The sequence below is a fragment of the Trachymyrmex septentrionalis genome, unplaced genomic scaffold (assembly GCF_001594115.1).
Source record: "Trachymyrmex septentrionalis isolate Tsep2-gDNA-1 unplaced genomic scaffold, Tsep1.0 scaffold5, whole genome shotgun sequence".
NCBI classification, from domain to species: domain Eukaryota; kingdom Metazoa; phylum Arthropoda; class Insecta; order Hymenoptera; family Formicidae; genus Trachymyrmex; species Trachymyrmex septentrionalis.
In genome coordinates, this window is record NW_017305672.1 from 1003345 (window position 1) to 1022103 (window position 18759).

Here is an 18759-nt window from a genome sequence, read left to right on the forward strand (position 1 = left end):
ACGGGGGTTGCGGAATCGCGATTTTTATACTAATCGCCGCAGATTACTCAAATTTGGATTGGTGGAATAGGTTTCGTTAGCTGGGAGTAGGATTTTCTTTCGCTCTTAGATTGGTCAAGATTTTGGGGGAGGAAAGATGTTGACAGGAATCGATAGAGTGGGAAAGTGAAACTCCAAAATTTTATGACCCTAAGATTTATGGGGAAACGTACGTTTCGGGCGCCGAAAGGTCGCGGATGCATCGTCGCCACGGGACCACCCAGAATCTACCCCTGAACGTCGCGTGCCGTTTCTTAAATTTTATAATTACTAATTCGCGAGAATCATTTCGCGACTTGATCGTTAATCTTGGCGTTAATCAGTCTTACGCTTTCCATACATATTGATTTTTATCTCGGAGCGACATTCATGAGGAGATAACGGATTCTTAGTTTTTAAGATGAAAAAAAATAAAAAGGAAAGAATATAAAATTTTAGAGCTTCGAAGAATTCGAGATCTTTATGAAAGAAAAGAGTTGCGTGAGTCCGCCGGCCGTAACAGAAGAAAGGACGGAAAAAATGAATCGATAGAGTAAAAGTCCTTTTTTTTATGACGCAGTTTTTTCATGATTTTTACTACGAGGTATAGGATGGGGAGTAAAAGAAAATACATATGTAGTAATACGAACGAAAAATTTTTTATTCACATGTTATTATACAGATTTTTTTCTCATTTTTCATTACATTTTTTTCCCGCGATCGATAGCGTTCGAATGCGATCGACGGCTTCAACATCGCTAGCAGCGCTTTCTGGAAAAAGAAAACGAAAAAATTTTTTGATTACTATTCGCTTATTCAGCAGAGAATAAAATGCATTAGCACTAATCATTCTAAATATGATACCTTATGACTTATGTTTCGATGGCATTGATGACGTTGGTGATGAGGAACATGTTGGCAATTTTGATGCTTTTTCACCTGGACATGGAGCGCGTCACCAGGGTTTGAGGTAGAAGGGCTTCGTTTTTTCTCTTCCACCCATTGCGGTTCTATACTTATCATATTATTCTCTCTCTCTTCTTCTCTATGATTTAGTAATTATGATAATATTTTTTATAAATGTAATATAACATAGTAGCTAATTATGATAATTTTTATTATGATGATATTTTTTATTAATGTAATACAAATTACCAAGGACACTTTCTTATCGACTAATTCAATTTGTTAAATTGTACTACTACTCAATAGCTATTATTAACTAATTCTTAATTACAAGGAAAGGAAAGAGGAAAGGAACTTAAGACATATTAAAAAAAAATTTCATATTTTATTTTAAACTTGATATATTTCTTTTTGGCGTTGCGCCCACCAATTGTATCTTAAATACATTCTGTAACGCACAATTTTTAACATGTTGTCCACATCGCATAGTATTAGTAACATCTAGATTATTCAATTAATATAACAATCTATATCTTCGTAATCAGCATCAATGGTCAAATCGTCGAGTATATCCACCAACCATTCGCGTTTTTCACACCCTTTAACATATACGAGAGTCTTATTGTCGTCACCTTCTTCCGCACCAATTACAGCCATTGTAATCAGGCGTTTCACTATACTGTACGGGATTATCCCGTCTTCCCATCGCAATCCATGGTGATAAGCACTCAGCTAGGAAGCACAATACTTTTCGGATTTTGTCAAGAAATCCATGGCATGGGACTCGTAAAAATGTGGTGAGAGAGAATGACTCCTTTCCTCAACACCGCCACTTTCTTCACGATAAATTTCTTTCCAACGATAAATCCTTGCAAATCCACAAACGTTGGTACGGTCATGACGAACAATTTTTCGAGACTGCGATCGATTCGTTCGTCTTCCAGGACACCAACTGAGGTCTCGAGCACTTATGAGCTATTACATATTTCGCTACGTCCAGTGGACTCCACGATTTCTCCGTTTCATGAAAATTCCGACAGAAATAGTCGTTAGGACAAAACGCAAACATAAAACTCGAGCGTTAACGGTCACCGATCGGCGAGCGTGACAATAGATATTCCAGAAACGTGTCATTAGAAACTTTCCCAACGATATTGGAAACATAAATAAAAACATAGATCCTCAGAATCGCCTGATCTATGGCTATAAAATTTACAACAAAGGTTACAAATCATATAGAGAAAATCCTATTTAAATACGATCGATTTAAATACGATTCAGTAAATACAAAAAAATCTAAATGTGGATCAAAAATCGTGTGTAGATAAAAACTCATATATCCAAATGCGTAAAAGCAAGTTAAAGGATGTTTTCTCGTCAATAACAGAAAGTTGGTAAAATAAATGTAGGATCGCAAAGCGTAGCTTTTAATTTTTTATATTGTCGATTGTAAAAATTTGAGTAAATACTGTCTAGACGAGAGAACGAATATTCCAGTAATAAAAGAGAAATCGACGACAAAAAAAAGGAATGTGTTCGACTTGGAGTACTCGCTTTTGTGTGGATACCTGCACATTTTGCCTTCCACATTTACTGCAGAAGTTATATTTTTTGTTTAGCAGCCGAACATTGGCGCTTCTCTTAACGCGTCGTGATGTGTCACCGATCTGTGTGTATAAACAGTGTATATAATTTTTTTTCATTCAATCGCAAATTTCGATTACGAGCGATAAGATATGGATCGAGTAAAAGAATATATACGTCGAAAATCGATCGAGCGCAAGGGGTATCGTTCCTTGTCACCAGGTCCGCCAAGTCCATCACCATTGGAAAAAGCGAGATATTGGAAATGTCCAGGTGAAAAAGCATCAAAATTGCCAACATGTTCCTCATCATCAACGTCATCAATGCCATCGAAACATAAGCCATAAGATATCACATTTAGAATGATTAGTGCTAACGCATTTTATTCACTGCTGAATAAACGAATAGTAATCAAAAAATTTTTTCGTTTTCTTTTTTCAGAAAGCGCTGCTAGCGATGTTGAAGCCGTCGATCGCTATTCGAACGCTATCGATCGCGGAAAAAAATGTAATGAAAAATGAGAAAAAAATCTGTATAATATTATAAGATGTGAATAAAAAATTTTTCGTTCGTATTACTACATATGTATTTTCTTTTACTCCCCATCCTATACCTCGTAGTAAAAATCATGAAAAAACTGCGTCATAAAAAAAAGGACTTTTACTCTATTGATTCATTTCTTCCGTCCTTTCTTCACTCATATCACATTACACGCTCCGACATCGTCGCGCTCTGTTTCCCTAACATACGAGCCTTTGTTACCTACATATTTTTTGTGACATCTAGAAGAGAAATTCTATAGTTCTATAGTCTGTTCCCCCTCCCCGCGCCTACGAGTATCCTCCACGCCTCTGCGCTCTCCTCTAACCCCATTAGATTAGAATCCCCATAGTATAACTACTGACGTCGTATCGATCTTATTTGTTTATTTGTTGTATCGAGACATTCTGTCTCGTTGTTAGTTTGTAACAAGCTATCGTAAAAATATATATTGTAAATAGAAATATTCGCTCTATTACGATATTCAGGGATAGTTCCGATTCAGGCGAAGTATCATTCAAGTAATATGCATCTAACGCGCGGCGTACGTTATCACGTATATCTCGCATGGCTGCTTCTATAACACGCACAGGTCCGACTATACTAGGTCTAGTACGTCGTGGTATCGGTTCGCTAAAAATTCGCGAGGCTATCGGTACATTAAGGCGATTGTTGCGATCTTCAGACGTTTATCCAATTACAATTATTTGCTTAAAGAAATTACATACTTACAATATTATTGCAAGTCGCATGCTGCTGACTGCATGTTGAAGTCCTTTGGCCTGTAGTTGAGTCACCGTTGGTTGCGCTTGCTCAAGTTTCGTCGTCGTTGTCCTGGTCATTGGCTGTTCGCTTTGCGTGAGGATCCAGCATCTGTTTTTCCTTAGGGATGCTACTTTACCGTATTAATTAATCCACTTTGTTTACAGATATGGCTGCTGCTTCGGTCCTGGGCTCCTGAATCCCACCTGATTGCCACCATATGTTGTGCTGTTATGTCACGGCATCGGGTTTGGGATTCAGTGAGTCTCAGAATGCACAATTAATAACTTAACACTTCGATTTGATTTTTTAATCAATATATGTATTTTTTACAATAAAATAATTTTATAATAACGCGATACATTTAGTCGAGTATTAACTATTTATGTACATTATCAATTAATACGTTGCGATTTTATTGTTTCTGAACATCAAACAGGGAGAGTAACGCGACGCTAATAAGAATTATTGGCTCCGCTTTATATCTTATTATATCTGGCTTATATGGCTCTGCGTTATATCTCTCGTTTTTCTGTCAACCATCCTTGCTGAATTAGCGTTTATGTGTCAGTATTCTGATTATCGATTAAGGATGCAACGTCAAATTTCGACACCGATCGGGTCATTCTCAAAGTTAAATAAATTATAATGTTACATGTCAGATTCTCAGATCAAAAATACAATTTTATATAAGTTATCTAATATATTTAAAAATTTTGATACATATCGGATGCTCCTGTGTACTTTTTTTTAAGAATATGTGTGATCTATTGAATTCGATTAATATAATTGATACACTAGTGGTAATTTCATTTTTCTTCTTTGAAAAAGTAATCTTATTTAGTCAAACTGTTGTGAGTCAAGCGTTAAAAATGGATATTATAATCCATATACGTCTAATACCGTCGAAGTGACTTGTTTCTTTGCTCTGGTACCGCATTGTGGCTTATAGTTTGACTAAATAAGATTAATTTTTTAAAGAAGAAAAATGAGATTACCATTATTGTATCAATCATATTGATCCAATTCAACATTCTACGTAAAAAATTTCAATAAACCACACATATTCTTATGAAAGAATGAACACAAGAGCATCCAATGTGTATATCAAGATTTTTAAATCTACTGGATAATTTATATAATATTGCGCATTTGAGAATTCGACAACTTAATATTATAACGTAATATTATTATTTTTAATTTGTTTAACATTGAAAATAACCCGATCGGCGTCGAAACGTTTATTTTTGTGTTTCTTTATATTTAGTTCTGAATATTAAATGTTCTTAATTTATTTTATTTTTACAGTAAGTCAAGTAAGAGCGTGGTCGAGTTCATGTTATTAGCCTTGAGATAGATTCGAATAGTTTCATACGATATATCTAAACCTTTCTGCTTCAATTTTGCTTGTCCTTGATGCAGTGTTAAGCCAGGATTTCGCGAAAACAGATTCACTATTTTTTATTGTCTTTTTTTGTCCACTTTGCATATCGAGCCACGTTCCGGTAAATCATCGACATTTTTTGCCACATTATATCGTTGCACTTACTTCTGTACGAATAATTTCGACTTTTTCATATATTTAGCAACCGCTAATTGTTGACGGCTGACATTTTTGGACCTTTCGGGTGAGTGCAGAGAAACACAACGTGAGGAACACGCTTCATAGCATGATGCGTATTTAATACTCATGGCGCTTAATGTGATTCTCTTAAGAAAGTTCAATGACAACTGAATCTTCCTTGATAGTGCATCAAGGATAAAGGTGCCCTCTATCCTTGATTCATGATAGATTTAGGGCGATATCTTTTATTAGCTTTGAGTAAGGCCACGCTCTTACTTGACTTACTGTAACTGGCTTGTAACCCTTTTAATTATTTATATTGATTTATTCTAAGTGAGCCATATTATTAATTTATATATATATATTTTTTTTTTATTTTTATTTTTAATATAAAATTGCTTACCCATACAGAACACTAATATTGAATCAATATCTCAGAAAGTTTTGCAGCATTGCGAACATTGCAATAACATCGCGAAATTTAGATTCAATGTCAAAGAGATGTTGCAGAATCGTCTAATGTCCATTGAATTACAATGTCTGTGAAACGTTGCAATTCATACGACGTTATATTAATTTAATTTTATTAAAATAAATATTATTGATTAGCATCATATTCGAAAACATACATGACAAAATTGTTGAAAAATAATTTTTAAAAAACGCTTTTCATCTCATTTGGGAATTAATTTCCTTATTTTCCTAAGTGGTCATCCATCCGAATCTGTATCTTTACATGGCATGTTTGACTTCTGCAATCATACAGGAACTGCTACTTCGATGATCTATGAATATTGAATGTTAGTGGATGTATAATTGTAACATTTAACTATATGTACAAAGACCACGTCGCGCATTAGACAAAGAAACAATATCACATGCACGAACATTCTACAAGTGCGATCGATTCTCGCGTAAATATTATATATGAATATCGTTTAGAAATGAGTTTCGTCAAAAGATCAATTTGAATGATTTAAATTTTCTGTTTACAATGACATTCTGTTAATTTTTTACAAAATAAAATAGATGTTAATATATAATTTATTCAACGTTATTTCACTGTTGCAGCAACATTAACAATTAATGTAGAAAAATCAATAAAAATTTAACTTGTGGTCTAATTTGTTCAATATTGTTTCAACGTTGCAGCAATATTAACAATTAATGTTGTAGAATTAATATAAATATATTACTAATAAAACACATTGACATTTCAACATTTAATATTGCAATGTCTCAGCAACATTCTTTCAACGTTCTATGCTGTATGGGTTACATATTAACGCTCTACTTTTCCTGTTTGTGCAATGGTACTCGTGACAGTTCTCATTAATGATTGTTCCTCTAATGCCTGTTCTGACAGTGCTTGTTTCTATATAGTGTTTAGTGTTTCTATAGTACTTGTCCTTATAGTAGTAGACTCAAGCTTCATCTGCCTCGAATATTTGCATCTCTTCTTTCCCCGTCTCTCTCTCTCTCTCTCTCTCTCTCTCTCTCTCTCTCTCTCTCTCTACCCCCCCCCTCTCCCTCCTTCGCTCCCGCCTTCTTCTCCCTTCCTCTCCCCTTTTCACCCTCTTCTCTTTCTCTTCTCCATCTCTCACCCTCTCTACGTTTATGTGAATATATGCACACGTGTTGAATATTGCTCTGTCATTTTGAACTATTTTTCTGCTACTTGTTGCCCTGTTTCTTTTTCAGGATTGCTGTTGAGTGCTCTTTCTGCTTGACTTTCTACTCTATGTAAGTCATGATTTTTCTGTATTATTATGGCTCTGGCATAGACTTTGCATTCTGTTTTTCTGTGAATTGTTGAGGGAAGTTTCTGGAAACAGCCTACCTGTCTTGTTGTGTATCTGCGCATACGCACCATGGGCTTGTGAGCCCTATCGCGGATGAGTAGAGGAGTGGTCAATTCCTGCATTACCGACGGAGGGCGAGAACGACAACGTGAGACCAAAGCGCGGTCTTAGCAAAGAGCCTAGGGCATCTAATATCTTAGCAGATAGATCCACGTTTGAATCTATTAATGCTTCTAGGGTAAATGCGCTTAGAACAACGGTTGACAGATATTACGAGTTGATTAGTAGGATTATTTCAACTAGCAAGGAGATTGCAGAGAAAAGAAGTCAGGTAGATACTGCACTACGTGCTTTCATGGAGATATCTACAGTCCTTGTTAATTTAGTGGACGACAGATTGAATGGATTAAATGCGGATAACATTAAAAAGATAGTTCAAGAAGCTTTAATCGAACATGAAAAAAGAAATCTGATGGGTCGTCTGGTTTACGATGGTGCTTATAAGGGTTCATATGCATCTGCGGTAAAATCTCTTGCGTCTAAGATCTGTGTGTCTCGCGGGTCGACGTTGGAGATGTCTAAGTTTACCCGCTTTTTTGTGGTGCCTAAAAAGAAGCATGCTGAGAGATTTGCATCTTCATAAGACGCAAAGACGACTCAATGTACTTAAGTCGGCGCAATATAAGGGAAACCGAAGCATCATAAATCACAAAAATTCGAACAGTAAAAAATACATTAAAATGTAAGATTTTTTATTTCAACTTTTTTATATAATTAAGGGATAACATATATTTTAAGATTTATTGAACATTTTTCATAAATATTGATTTGATTTTTAAATAAAAATGGAAAAAGAAATTTTTAGAAATAACCCATGGTATCCCATGCCGGAGTACCAAGGGTCAGACACTGGGGGCACTATGGGTCACATAGAAGAAGTAGCTTTATTTAATGAATGAAATTCAAAGAAGTGATTTATTTCATAAATGAAGTCCAAAAATGATTTATTTAACCATTAAAGTTAAATCTCAAACAAATAATCTTAAAGAAATAATATCTTTTGAACAAATAATCTTAATATCTTTTTGTAAAATCTTAATCTTTTTTTTATCTTCTCTTAATCTTCTTATCTTTTTTTTTGTTTTTTCTATAAGATTTTTTTTTCTGGAGAAACAGTTAAAATTTTGCTGCTACGTTTTCTAGTGCTTGAGCGATGTTCTGTTTTAGGATAACTTTTGATATCTGCAGGACTTTTAAATGGCTTCGAGACCTGATCTGTTACTTCTTTCTCATTCATTACTAATTCTGGAACTGTCTCTATTATTTAAAAAGATATTTTATAAGACATTGATAAATGATTTAAGATATTTAAGAAATAATACATAGGTAAAGATACATAATAACACATGATTAGTCATGATATGCTACAACATTCGTTACATGAAGAAGATAATAAATCTGTCACATTATCCGTTTCTGTAGACACATCTATTGCATGGGGCCGTTCTGAAACTAAACTCGGGAGAAAATTATCATCCCTGAATGTATGTGAGTTATAAGGAAAAATGCCAGTCTTTTTAAAAGCATTAATGTGATATTATTTGATGTCATAGCAGATGGCAGAGGGCTGTGTCGACAAATCCAACTATTTCATAAATTGATACAGTTTTCCCTGGATGACTCATCATCCATGAATCGATAGCAGTATTGTAAAACTTTTAGAATGGACTGTATAGACCAACATCAAGGGGCTGCATTCGATGTGTTGAATGCGGAGGTAGTGTCAAAATGTGAACACCATTTGCTTTTGCTAACTCAAAGACGTCTAAACTTATGTGACTCTCATGGTTATCATAAATCAAAAGTGATGGGTTTATCCTTTGTATCGTAAAAATTTTATAAAATGTTGCATTGTTTGAACAAAGAATTGAGTATTCATCCAGCCTGATGGAGTTGCCAAACCCAAAGAGTTATACGGAGCACTAATCATCATGTGATCGCGGAAATTGACCCAAGGAAATACTCTTTTTTCCGTACTTGTTACTTTACACACAGCTTTGGAACCTTTCTCAGCTATTATTTTTCCACTATTTTGAACTGTTGTAGTTTTAGTTTCATCTAAATTATAAATTCTTGACGGATCTCCAAGTCGCGGCTTTTTTTTAAATAACGTTTGATAGGTCGAAAAAGACCACTACATTATGACGATTAAATGCCGTAACTCGAGCCAAACATCCTTCTGGAGATCAAAAGTGATAAATTTGGGTGTCTTTTAAAAAATCCTAATGACCAGTCTTCACCTGCTATTTTTTTCTCAACCCACGACGCAGGACACTTAATTTCATTAGTAACAGCAGTTTCGTATGCTAGTTTGCGGCAGTCTTTTGTTGTCAATCCATAGAACATTTTGCAGCACATTTTTAAATAATCAGCAATTGAATTTTTTTGAACATCAGTAAAAACTTTTTGATGGCTGTAGTTTGATGTAAGTTCGAATTCCACACCAGGTGACTTTATAATTTTAATCTTGCGTCTCAGAGTTTCTCTTTTAACATCGATCAGCTACTTTTCTAATGCTACCTCTTTTAGCAACCAAATCAATTGCTTTTTTCATATCAGTTTTCTCATATGTACCCTTAGACGACCTTCTTTTATATTTCCTAACCATTTTTTGTTTTCTGAAAGAATATAAAAAAATTTATATTGCCCAATTTTATCACAAAAACTTAACCTGGTTTAACCTATCCAGACAAATTTGAATAGTCTATACATAACCAAATGTATGAAGAGATTTATCTAATTACATTTTTATCATAAAGATACGCGTAAAATACAAATACATAATTTTTTATGCATATACGATTCTGCAGTTACGCAAATTGTTTTAAACTCCTGTTAGTACAATATATGGCCTATGGTGTCCCAGCAAGAGATGATCCATGGTACCCCATATGTCTAATATAAAAGATGGTGAAATATAACATCAAAGTAAACAATAAATGATTAATTGCACTGCAGAGAAAATGTAGAAAAATATGTAGAATCACGTATTATTATATTATACTTTATAGAAACAACATATAAAAAATTGTGAGAGGTAAAATAATCACTTTCGCACCTAAGATTCTTTAACGGCATGTGTACGGAAAGATAACGGAAGTGGATCACTGCCATCTAGATATATAGTATAGGTAACTAAATAACAATCATATGATACCAATCTAAACATTCTGAATTTCTCTAAACAGTTAATGACCCATGGTACCCAATGACCCATGGAGCCCCGGTCTCCCCTACTCTTAAAATAAATAAAATTGCGCCGAATAAAGGCATGATTGAGGCAAATAAACCAGATCTTGCAAAACTGTAGTTTTGTTCGGTACTTGCTGAAGGCTGGCTTAAAGTGTTGGAGAATATTAAAATAAATCCTCGTTTATGAGTGCTGCTGAAATGACGCCAGATGAAATCAAAACTGAAGTTATTGCTTAAAATCTTGATGGCATCACTGATAATGAAGTACACACACACACACACACACACACGCGCGCGCGCGCGCGCGCGAACACACACACACACACAATTTTAATGTGAATATGCTTATTGACACGTACAATAGGATGCAGTTAAAAAATTTTATCGACTCAGAAAATTTATACTGTATACTATACCGGGCAATGCATTATTTAAAAGACTCCAATATCTTGCTTAATCTCTGTATTATCAATAACTGTACGAAAATGACTGATTTTTTATCAAAAATTGGGCATTTATTGTGAAAGAACGGTACCTAATGTTTTATTCGAAGTATTGTTCATCGCTAGCCACTACTTTTTCCCATCTTTCTGGCAGCATACGGATATCGCGTCGAAAAACGCTTCATCTTTTGAAGCTATCCACGAATCGACCCAATTTTTGGTATCTTCATATGATGTAAAGTGTTGCTCAGACAGAACATGCGCCATCGATCGAAACAGGTAGTAATCAGAAGGAGCAATGTCTGGTGAATACGGCGGGTGGAGTAAAACTTCTCAATTGAGTGTTTCCAAGTAGGTTTTGACCGGCGCCGCAACATGTGGACGAGCATTATCATGCAGAAGAATAACTTTGTCGTATCTGGAGTAGTAGTGGGCACGTTTTTCCTTGAGTGCTCGGCTCAATCTCGTCAATTGTGTTCGGTAGAGAGCCCCAGTAATGGTTTCGTTCGGTTTGAGCAACTCATAATAAACGACCTAGCTGATCCCACCAAATACACAACATGAGCTTTTTCCCATGAATGTTCGGCTTGGCTGTCGATGTTGAAGCATGGCCAGGTAGTCCCCATGATTTCTTCTTCTTTGGGTTATCGTAGTGGATCCATTTTTCATCATCAGTGACTACACGGTGCAAAAAACCCTTTCGTTTATGCAAGCAGCATTTCACATGTGAAAATTCGGCGTTCAACGTTTCTCGGCTTCAGTTCATATGGAACCCAATTTCCTTACTTTTGAATCATTCCTAACGATTTTAAGCGATGTGAAATTGCTGGTTGAGTCACTCCTAATGTAAGTGCAAGTGCTTCTTGCGTTTGGCACGAATCTTCATCCAATAATGCTTCCAATTCCGCGTCTTCGTACACTTTCGGCCTTCCGCTACGTTCTTTGTTTTCGACGTCAAATTCACCGTTCTTAAACTTTTGAAACCACTCACGGTTTCAAAACCTTCACAAACTTCTCTCACTTAAGGCAGCCTCACCATATGCTTCTACAAGCAATCGATGCGCCTCAGCTGCAGATTTCTTAAAGAAGTAAATCAAAAGCTCCCGCAAATAATGCTTATTCGGTTCAAAACTCGACATTTTCGCACGAAAAAAGATATAAGATGCTGATGCAAAATCTAATATTTCAAGGTTATGTTCTTGCCAGATGTCCAATCTTACGATATGACGTTTTACAACTGACAATTTTAACTACAACATACTGGTAGCGCCATTGTTTGTCAAAACGGTCAAGCGGAAACTTATTTATACTCCCAATATATTTAGCGCGTATCAATAATATATATAAATTTATGATTTTCATTTAGACTCTTAAATTATAAGTTTTTTACAATTGGCGATTTTTGAAGGTTTTATTGCAAAATAAGGACCAAATAACTTTATTTACCAAATAACTTTTTGAAAGTTGGTAACATGGATGTATTTTACACGCTTACTATTTAGCTTTTTACAGTGTAACACTGTGTCATAGGTGGAACATTTTGTGTAAGACACAATGTTACACTGTGTACGTTGGAAATACCCAATATACTTTTACAATATAAATTAATTAGATTAAGTTAAAGAAACAAGTTGCTGTATTAAATGAAATCATAAAAAACTTTCTATTAACATAATATGTATATACATACATGAAGTTTGTGTGGAACAAAGAGCAATATAAAATAAACGAGAAATTAAAGATGAAATTTAAGTAGTTAACATTTGAAGATATGTTACAATCATAGGCCATAGATATAAGTATTATAGATACTATAGACAGTTAAAATAACAGATAAGCGTTGATTCGTATTAACTGATAGTATCGTCATTGTCGCTAATGTCAAGAAAATACGGAGGCTACGGGTTCTTTCTCTCAAAGCATGGAAAGAAACGTTTTTCATTTTCGTTCTTTCTCGGGTTTTTTCCCGGTTCTTTTCCTTCCTCCCTAGACGAGAGGGTGATGTCACAGGGGGGAAAAAGGTGAATGACGTCATAGGAAGTGACGTCACTAGGCGAAGGAGATAATATCGCAGGGGAGGGGGAGGGGAAGAGGGATGACGTCATAGTGGATGACGTCGCGAGGATGATGTTGCGATGCGGGAGGACGAGGATGTCCTGGGTGCGGGAAATTACGTAGCGGTGGAGAGGGGGAGGGTGCGGAAATTTGCGTTGCTGGATCCGCGTCGGTGATGACCTCACGGCAGGTCAATGGCCGCTGGGCGCGGTCCATCACCGTCGGCCTTCACCGCCACCATTGAACGCGGTCTCCACCGCGCGCTATACTTACCATTAATACTTATCGTCTCTTATATTTTGCTATTTTCTTCTCGTCTTTTTCTTGTACGCGGAATATTTTATTTATTTGTTTTATTTTATCTTATTTTATTTTTTATAATTATTCACACTGCGCAATAACAGCGCGATTCGTCGAGCGCTATGGTACGGTCGCGCGCAATGACGCGCGCATAACACGATGTCGCAGAGATAGAAAGGAATGGTAGAGAGAATAAATAATTTTGAACATAGAATTAATCCCGATTAATCCATATTTATTTATTTTTACATACCATATATATTTTATCACATAATATCTCCTCCGCTTCAACATGAATGTCGTTGTCCTCTCAAATTGTACGAGAAGATGTGCTGTAATGGAGAGGAAGAAACGAATAAGCTATCTATAGAGAAACATTTTTCACAAACAAGTATACTTACTTGTTCATGTTGAATGTATGAATCCACAACACTATGGCGATCTCTCAGACTCGGATGTATTCATCTTTAGGTATCTATGATAGAGGAAGTCTATGACCATTCGTCCCAGTATTGAGGTATAAAACCCTTTGATAATATATTCACGTTTTTCTTCAATATAACCCTCATCCCCTATTATCATTATCAGGCAAGAAATATTAATGCTAGTCAGTACATTGCGGAAACCAAATTCCCGATTGCTAATTAAATGTGGGAGCAATGAACAATTACGGTCAGCCATTTTACATAGACTGACTCCGCAAAAACTTCTCGCGGATATTTGTATGACCATTTCTGGTCAATGACATCAAAAATGCAAACGTCAGATTTTATAACAAAAGATTTTTAGATACATCTGGTGATGACATTATTGTAATATGACACCGCAAATTGCAGTGACAGCAAATTTGCAAGTTTCAATGTTTTATTAGCGTAATAGAAGAAAATTTGTTCAAGGACGTTTAATATGTTTCGCAATTATTAATGTTATATAATACAAATGCGACGTTGCCAAATAGTGCAATATCTGTAAATACGAGGGTCGTTTGAAAAGTCCGTGCAAAGTCAGAGAGATGGCACTACTGGCGCGTATCAAGGTTAGATTTAGTTAGTAGCATCTCTTGGAGGAACACACACCAAGTTACAGCCAGATCGGTCTATTTGTTTGTGTTTGGCATTCATTTGAATCGAGGAAGTCGAGTGATTTTCACGATAACGCACCAGCTCACACCTCAGCAGTTGTGGTCGCAAAATTAATGGAATTAGGGTTCCAACTCGTCTCACATCCCCCCTACTCTCCAGACTTGGCTCCCTCGGACTACTATTTGTTCCCCAATATGAAGAAATGGCTGGCGGGAAAAAGATTTTATGGAAACGAGGACGTGATTGCAGAAACAAATAGCTATTTTTCAGACTTGGACAAATCCTATTATTCGGAAGGAATCAACAAATTAGAGCAGCGTTGGACGAAGTGTATAAGCCTAAAAGGTGACTATGTTGAAAAATAAAAAAAGTTTACCCCAAAAAATTAAGTAGTTTTTATTTTTGCACGGACTTTTCAAACGACCCTCGTATATAGCTGCTTTGTTAGCGTAATTTAAGATTTTTTCAAAAATAATGATTATTAATATAATTTGACACAAATGCGACGTTCTCAAATAATATGATATAATTGAGATGCAACGTTACTAAATAGTACACATGGTATAAAATTAACAAAATTTAGTCAAATAATGTCATTAGTCAATTCGACAGCGCAAGTGACAATATGGAGCACGATTTGATTGAGTAAGCTACTCTGCTTAATATTATAGACAAATACAATATGTGGGAACAGCGATGCAACGAATTTATCGAATCTTTGGAGGAGCAAAGTATCGAACGCCCGGGATTATCAATCAGTAATAGGCAATCAGTGATCACATGTATCGCGCGGCTCGAGAGTCTGAAGGAATCTGTGCGCGAAAAATTCGTTCATGTATGGCGACTTCGTTGGCGTTCGAAAGCCGTTCTGACGGGCGCGATGATAAACTCTAAACATATCAAGTCTCGCCGATTTCTCGAAGATGCGAGTGAAATTGTGCTCGAGCGTGTGCATACGTAATGCAACGATATGACTATAAATAAAAATTAACACTGTTTTTAAATCAACACTGTGTTGGCAAGTTTGTGGCGGGTAATAAACGAACAAAACTATCGCCACGGAACTTTGAAGTCATTTAATGCACCAATTTGCACGAGTGATACGTGTCGCGCGATGTCGAGCTTACCTTAGCATCGCTGGAAGAGTTTCAGGAACGCGATAGCAGGTGGACATTGTCGTGTATACTAAATTTAACGGTAAACGCGAAAAAGCACAATCCTTTGCACGCTGGACGTTATATCAAACTCCCGTGAGAAATTATGATAAAGAGAGCAGTAATCAACGTGCAATCGCGAACAATGCGTGTTTAGCATGGTCAGTTGTTGCCGCTCTATACCCAAAAAAATGTGGAACGAGAATCCTTGTATCCGCATTATACGTCGGTTTTAAATCTACGGGCATCGAATTTCCAATGACAATAGTTATACAAAGGAGAGAAAACTCTGGATACATGGATACAGCCGCTTAGCTGCCACCAGGCGGCGCTGGCGTTGCGGTCGCAAGAGGAACTTGTCGGAGGGGGGTAGGGTGAGGCAGCGTGTAGAGAAGAAAAGTAAAATGTAAAAATGCTGCGTAGAAAAAAGAAATAAAAATGCAAAATATTTACCTGATACCCCCTTCGCCAGTTACCTCCTCCGAAGACGCCACCTAATCGTCCTCCACGTAGTCTCTTTGGCCCAAACGGCAATTTCTGCCGCCTCTGTCTCCTCCTCAGCCTCTGCCATCACTGCAGCAAAGTATGTTACACAAAAGTATAATAATTCATCCTCATTAGTAAAATCGAAGAAGTCTAGCATGATCAATTCATTACAAGATGTGAAATTCAGAGGGTCCTACAAATTTGAAAAAAATGACGAAGAGAGGGGAGCGGATATTCCCCTCATAAAGGCCAGCGAAATTGAGGAGGAGGATGTCATTGTCGGCGAGGATGCTCCACCGAAAAAGAAGAGAAAGTCGAGCATAAACTCGACGAAAGCCACTTATTAAAGCCGGTTATTTCACATCTTATGTTACTCTCTGCACAAGTGACGAATTGACCGAGTTCATGTTCAACTTCTTCGATTTAACTAATGAGAAGGAATTATTACACTCTTGTGTTAATATATTTTGCTGCAGTGGCGGTAGAGGCTGAGGAGGAGACAGAGGCGGTAGAGATTGCCGCTTGGGTCAAAGAGACTGCGTAAATGGAGGAGGTGGATCAGGAGGAGGACGATTAGGTGGCGTCTTCGGAGGAGGTGGCTGGCGAAGGGGGTATCAGGTAAGCATTTTGGATTTTTATTTCTTTTCTTTACGCAGCATTTTTACATTTTTATTTCTTTTCTTTACGAGCTCCCTTATCCCTCTCCCACCAATAAGTTCCTCTCGCGACGTCAGCGTCGCCTGGTGGCAGCCAGGCGGCTGTATCCGTGGTCCAAAATCCCCTTGTATAACTACTTATGACGTTAAGTCAAATTAAGAAATTCGAAACTTTGAATGACATTTCCATCAACGTTTACGGTATTGTGCCAATACGGCTCGTCGACCAAAAAAGGAGTAAACACGTAAACTTTTTGTACATGAAGGATGACAACGCGGGATATTTTGCGCTGATTAAAGATCTATCTCGCTTTGTGAGATCGCAGATTACCAGAACAGGAAATATTTCTGTGATAGGTATATAAAAATTATTTCATAAAATAATAATAATAATAATAATAATAATAAATGTGCAATTTTTTCAGATGCTTGTACTACTTCAGTTCGAGCGTTAAATGGAGATCTACAGCGAAGACTATGGAAAATTGAACGATTGCACGATAAGACGATAAGATTGAACGAAGACGATAAATAATTGAGTTTTGACGATCACTGCAGGAAGGAGGTGTCCCATTCATTATCTACGCCGACTTAGAGTGCGCTTTGGAAAAGACGGATAGGAATCCTGAATCGGCTATGTTCACATATCATCATCATAATGTGTTTAGTATCGAATACTACGTGCATTGTTCCTACAACGATATCTATGTATTGTTTCCCCGCGATAAGGACTGCATCGCGTGGTTCGCGAAATAACTTAGATAGTTAGCACATACTGTACAGTCTTTAATTTCGACTAACCATGGCATGCAAGATAACTGGGAAATATTCAACGACACTACGCACTGTTATGCGCGTGAGAAATTGTTCGCACCAGACGATACACGGATACGCGATCATTGTCATTTAATCGGAGGCCGCGCGCGCAAATTGCAATATAAATTATAAAAATTCGCATTGTATACCTGTAGTGTTTTACAATTTATCTGGCTACAAATGCGCATTTTGTCATCAAAGAAATTGTTACTGCGCATGAAGGACGCGTTGAGTTGCTTCCCATAACAAAAGAAAAATATATTCTGTTCACTAAATACGTTGATAGTACTAAAAATGATTAACAAAATTGCGTAAATTTACGATTTATAGATTTCTCTCCTCAAACTTGGACAAATTGTCATCTTTTCTCAGTAAAGATAAACTATGGATACTCAGTAAAGATAAACAACGAATTTTCCAATTTATCAGAAAAAAATTTTAATCTTTCGACACGAAAGGGCGGTTTTTTTCGTGTACATTGACTGCGTCAAAAAATTGGAGGAGTTGTGTTTATTGCCTCGCGCGTTTCACAGTTCATTGACAGACAACACGGTATCTGAGAACGCTTGCGCGCAAACCGTCAACGTGTAGCAGTCATTTTCTATCTTGACATTCAATGAATATAGCGACCTGTATATCTGAAAACAAATGTTTTGTTATTGGCCGATGTTTTTGAAAATTTCCGCGACAGTTGCGACGCGAGTTACGGGCTAGACTCCCCCGAGTGCTATTACACTTTACCGGGCTTCACGTAAGATTATTATTATTATTATTAGGCGTTAGGAACTCGAAAGCTCATTGCCGCAAATACCAAATCCCGCCACTGTTCCCGTCCCTGAGCAAGATCCCTCCATTTGTGACCCTCGTACCCCATTTCGTTAAGGTCCATTCTAATATTATCTTCCCATCTACGTTTTGATCTACCCAATGGTCTTTTCCCATCCGGTTTACCAATTAGTATTTTATATGCAGTTCGATTCTCATCCATACGCGCCGCGTGACCTGCCCATCTTAATCGATGCGATTTTATGACATTAATAATATCCGGACTATTATATAATTGATGTAATTCTGCGTTGTGTAATTTTCTCCATTCGCCCGTTTCCTCATCGCGTTTTGCCCTGATGATTTTTCGAAGTACTTTATTTTCGAAAGCCCTAAATCTTTTCTCGTCTTGTAATGTAAGTGACCACGCTTCGCTGCCATAAAGGACTACCGGTAAAATAATCGTTCTGTAAATTCTAATTTTTAAGCGCCTAGACAATATCCGCGAACCGAGTAGTTTCTTAACCGAATAGAAGCACGCATTCCCCAAATTAATTCTTCTCTTGAGCTCTTC

General features: G+C 36.7%; 1 protein-coding gene across 4 annotated transcripts in view; it reads left to right on the plus strand.

Annotated features, from left to right (window-relative positions):
• The window catches only part of LOC108751579 (galectin-9-like), a 186522-nt gene that overhangs the window by 65965 nt on the left and 101798 nt on the right, over positions 1-18759 (plus strand). For 3 of the 4 annotated variants that reach the window (XM_018491823.1, XM_018491822.1, XM_018491827.1), the window contains one exon: positions 7076-7117. The exons of the other annotated variant lie outside the window; for it this stretch is intronic. In XM_018491823.1, the coding sequence (XP_018347325.1) occupies positions 7076-7117 (42 nt within the window). The remainder of the gene's footprint in view (positions 1-7075; positions 7118-18759) is intronic. 4 annotated transcript variants of the gene reach the window in all.